Raw genomic sequence first — 4,697 nt, forward strand, 5'->3', positions numbered from 1 at the left:
CCTATAAAAGGAACACTCAGAATGAAGGAGTTTTGTCCAAGTCATCCTCAGTACATCCGCAATAGGGATCACAAAAACCAACAATAAAAGGATAGTTTGGTGAAGAAGGTCTAACATTATCACATGAATCCATCATACGTCAGACATATGGAGGAAAGCTTCTCTCAAAGCAGAAAATCCAATTAGAAAGAGCATTGGCCAAGATCATCAGCCTTCAACACAACGAAGATCATCAGACATCACCAGACATCACCTTTCTACATCACAATATTCGACATAACAAGATTTATCCTCTCTATGGTTGTTGTCCATAGGGCACTTCAACCAATGTATCATTATTTCCATATCCATGAAGATTATTTATTGAACAAAAAATAAGATAGAGAGAGAGAGAAAGATGGATAGAGAAAGAGAGAGGCAAATAAATAGGAAGCTAGAAAAAGAGAGAGAAATAGAGACAAACACACATGCAGACAAACAAAGAGAAATAGAAATAGAAATAGAAATAGAAATAGAGAGACACACATACAAAGGCACAGAAAAAGATAGATGGAGAGAGAGGGAGGAGAGAGAGAGATTCAGAGACAAACATAGACAAAGACAATAGGGGAGAGAGAGAGAGACAGCGAGAGAGAGGGAGGGAGATGGAGAGATAGGGACACAAACAAAGACAAACAAAGAGAGAGAAAGGGACAAAGACAGAGTGACAATCAAATGCAGACAAAGGGAGAGGGAGACAAAGAGACAGAGATAGAGACACATACAGAGACAAAGATAGACAAAGAGAGAGAGGGGGAGAGAGACACATAGACACATACACAGACATAGATAGAGAGAGAGAGGTAGAGAGACAGAGCCAGAGACAGACAAAGACAGATGGGAGAGAGAGAGAGAGAGGTAGAGAGACAGAGCCTCAGATATATATATAGAGAGAGAGAGAGAGAGATAGAGAGATAGAGCCTCAGATATAGAGAGAGAGAGAGGAGATTGTACTCATAATGTTTAAAGGAGCTTCCTCTGCAAAGAACAAGATACATGGTCGGCTTTTGGGCTGGCCTCCTTTTCTATAAACCAGCAGAAGATTAGAAAGGCCCAACTATTGGATTCGCAGAAAATAATATCAACCAGCGAGTTTAATTAAAAATATTCACAAACATCCCATCTGTAAATACTAAAAAAACTGGCGGGCAGACTTGATATCATAGTTCCGGATCATCTGGGACGTGAACGATGGACGAGACGGGACAAAGATCGTCCCGTCCGACATCCGTAATCAGTGCAGGAACGCGGACGGGACGGTTTTTTAGTCAGACTCGGACGAAAAAACCGTCCCGTCTGGAGGTCTCGGGACGAATTTCCCTCCCGATCTTCGTCCAACCTCGCGGACGGGACGAATTTTTCGTCCTGGGACGAAAAAACCGTCTCGTCCGCGTCTATGCACTATACTTGATATTGGGCCATCTCCTTGGCCCATTAACAAGTCGCCTTGTTCCTTCCCGAGGAAGCTTTCTCCCATAACTATAAATACTCTTTTTCTCTCGATCTGTTCTTTGTTGCTTTCTGCGAATTGGCCCCATGGGAGGTTCCCAGAGTCGCGAAGGAGAGAGGATTTCGGATTCAGAAGAGGAGGAAGAGGAAGTAGACGAGGTAGAATCGTCTACCGGCAACGGTTCTTCTGGCGATTCCAGCAAAATTTCTGCCATCGACGACACCGAAAAGCGCCTTCGATCTCTCTCCCTCAAGTATTCACAAGCTTCTCCATCATCTCAGGTAGATCACACCGCCTAGGTTTGATGATTTTTTCTGAATTGCAGTGGAAAAACCCGTAGTTTTACTATGAATTGACTTGATTGATGTTTTGTCCTTTTTTCTAAATTTGGTTTTTAAAAGTACCCTAATCTGACTATGATAAAATCGCATTCTTCGCTCCTGAATCTGAATCTAAATTTGTCTTCGTTGCGTTCTTCTACTGATAAATTTTCGCCTCAATTTGAAGGTGGCCAAGCTCTACATTCACGTCGGGGGAAGCGCTCCTGATGCCAGATGGATGGTCTCCGAAAAGATCGTATCTTTCTCTTTTCGCAAGTCGTCTCTCACTAGAAGGAGCGAATCAGACGATGAGGAGGGTTCTGCTTCATGGTTCTTGAAGGTTGGATCAAAGATTTGGGTGAGGGTGGACCAAGGAATGAAACTCAAGGATTTTCCTGAACAACTTCGCGTTGATTTTGTGGCTTCCGGGGTTTGGGCTCTCAAATTTCCCAATTTGGAAACCTACCAAGATTTCTACAACGAGTATCAGAATTGCTTGTTTGAAAATATCCATGGGTTAGAGGCTAATGAAGAGAACAAGCTGAAGATCTACGGGAAGGATTTCATGGGATGGGTAAAGCCTGAATTAGCCGACGAAACGATTTGGGCAGATGCAGAGGAGAAGTTTGAGAAGAGTCCTTTTTTGCATTCCCCAATTAGGCCAAATCTTTTGAAGGAATTTGAGGAGGTCGCCGATGATGAAGGAATTCAAAGCCTTGCCTTGGGTGCTCTGGAGAACAGTTTCTTGGTGAGTGATTCAGGCATCCAAGTGGTCAAAAACTTCAGCCATGGTATCCACGGGAAGGGAATGACAGTGAAGCTCTCTGATGGCAGAAGAGGTCCTTCAAATTATGATTCTTCCACCCAAAGAAAGGCTCTTTTGATGAAGGCTGAGACCAACATGTTGGTGATGAATTCATCGCCGGAGGGGAAGGCTCGTTCGGGCGGCCTTCATCAAGTTGATATTGAGACAGGGAAATCCATCGGACGGTGGAGATTTGAGAAAGATGGAACAGGCATATGGATGAAGGACTTGGCCAATGATACAAAGGATGCCCAGCTAGACCCATCTCAGTCTACTTTCCTTGGGCTTGATGATAATACTCTCTGCAGATGGGACATGCGAGTGAGAAGTGGCATGGTTCAGACAATTGGAAAGTCTAATGATTCCCCTGTATTAGAGTGGAGTCAGGGGCATCAATTTTCTAGGGGAACAGATTTCCAGTGCTTTGCTACGACCGGAGATGGATCCATAGTCGTCGGATCTCTTGATGGCAGGATCAGGCTTTACTCAAAGTCTTCAATGAGGACGGCGAAGACAGCGTTTCCGGGTTTGGGTTCCCCAATCACTCATATAGATGTTACTTTTGATGGGAGATGGATACTGGGGACGACGGATACATATCTCGTGCTTATTTCCACTGTCTTTAGAGATAAAGATGGAAAAGAGAAGACTGGTTTCAGTGGGCGTATGGGCAACAGAATTGCTGCTCCACGGCTGCTGAAGTTAAGTCCTCTTGATTCACAACTGGCCGGGGAAAATAGCAAGTTCAAAGGCGGCCATTTCTCATGGGTTAGTAGAATCTATGACTGTGTTTTTATCTCCCACGCCCTCTCTTAAATAATGTCAATTGCTCAAAGTATTTTATCATCAGTTATTCATGAAGACCTTTGGAATATCTGTAGGAACTGTTCTTTTTCTCTGCTTTGTCTGGCTGAAATCCCCTTTCTGGGACGTCATGCTTGATAATTCTCATTGCCAAAGAAAACTCTGTGATCGCTTGGATTTTAATCAGATCGATTAGAGGGGAAGATCAAATTGATCTTTATCTGGCAGATCCAATCGATCATGATCAGGGTCGATGGATCAATCAAATCTTTCAATTCTATCTCGGACCCATCAGATTTTGTATCAGATAAATAGGATCTAAAGATCAAACTTATCTCGATCCAGCCGATCTGATTGATTGATCAAAAGTTACAATCCAATTGGATTTCCAACCTCTGTTGGCCATAGCTTCTGGAAAACTTCTTCCTTTTGTCACCATTCTCAAACTTGTTACAGCCTTTCACTAGCTCATATTTTGGTCTGAATACATTTTTATTGCCTGAAATAAGCACGCTGAGTTCTCAATCTGGATTTTTTCCTTGACTTTTGTTTTGATGCAGGTGACTGAGGGGGGTAAGCAAGAGAGGCACCTGGTGGCCACGGCTGGCAAGTTCAGCGTGGTGTGGAACTTCGCGCAGGTGAAGGACGGGCAACACGGGTGCTACCGGCTACAGAAAGGCCTGAAGAGCTGTTATTGTTATAAGATAGTCCCCCGGGATGAGTCCATCGTCGACAGCCGTTTCATGCATGAGAAATTTGCCACTGGAGTTGACTCTCAGGAGGCCCCGCTAGTCGTCGCCACGCCTTTGAAGGTCAGCTCTTTCACCTTCCCTTCCTCCTGAAAGTGTTCATATGATAGGTAAAAGAATATGTAAATATTTGCTTGTGAATATGCGTAAAAAATATTTTTTTCCACGTAATAGGAAATTTGATGTTTCATGTTGTAACAGTTGAATGTGTCAATGGGAATAAAAAATTTGCCAGAATTTTCGTAAATAGTCATATTACTCGTCAGATGTTTATTGACAGTTCATGAAAAAGTGAGTAAATGATGTTCTTCCCTTCGAGAGGAATCCTTGCAAAAGGAGATGAGATGTTATAAAGTTATGGCCCAACTATCCATAAAAAAATATTTGATATCATTTAAATTTGGGGCTTTGAATCATACATTCGCGAAACCAAGATACTTTATGGATATTTAGGAAGAATTATTTTAGATCTTCGCTATTGTTCTGCCTTACTTTATTATCAAATACGAGCCATTGAAAGGAAAATTCTC

General features: G+C 42.8%; 1 protein-coding gene across 1 annotated transcript; it reads left to right on the forward strand.

Annotated features, from left to right (window-relative positions):
- The first annotated feature begins 1,566 nt into the window (after positions 1 to 1,566).
- On the forward strand, positions 1,567 to 4,414 carry LOC144709394 (protein CYPRO4-like). The gene is made up of 3 exons (XM_078582942.1): positions 1,567 to 1,770; positions 1,997 to 3,382; positions 3,979 to 4,414. Exons 1-3 carry the CDS (start codon positions 1,576 to 1,578, stop codon positions 4,258 to 4,260), a joined length of 1,863 nt encoding a protein of 620 aa, XP_078439068.1. The 5' UTR covers positions 1,567 to 1,575; the 3' UTR covers positions 4,261 to 4,414.
- Positions 4,415 to 4,697: the final 283 nt, after the last annotated feature.

Source organism: Wolffia australiana, chromosome 11 (genome assembly GCF_029677425.1).
Source record: "Wolffia australiana isolate 7733 chromosome 11, ASM2967742v1".
Taxonomy (NCBI): domain Eukaryota; kingdom Viridiplantae; phylum Streptophyta; class Magnoliopsida; order Alismatales; family Araceae; genus Wolffia; species Wolffia australiana.

What these genes read in the sequence shown, in the direction of transcription:
- LOC144709394 (XM_078582942.1), top strand. Translation starts at nt 1,576, where the DNA reads ATGGGAGGTTCCCAGAGTCGCGAAGGAGAGAGGATTTCGGATTCAGAA. An exon ending in AAGCTTCTCCATCATCTCAG is followed by an intron (nt 1,771 to 1,996) that starts GTAGATCACACC and finishes CTCAATTTGAAG; the next exon opens with GTGGCCAAGCTCTACATTCA. An exon ending in AAGGCGGCCATTTCTCATGG is followed by an intron (nt 3,383 to 3,978) that starts GTTAGTAGAATC and finishes GTTTTGATGCAG; the next exon opens with GTGACTGAGGGGGGTAAGCA.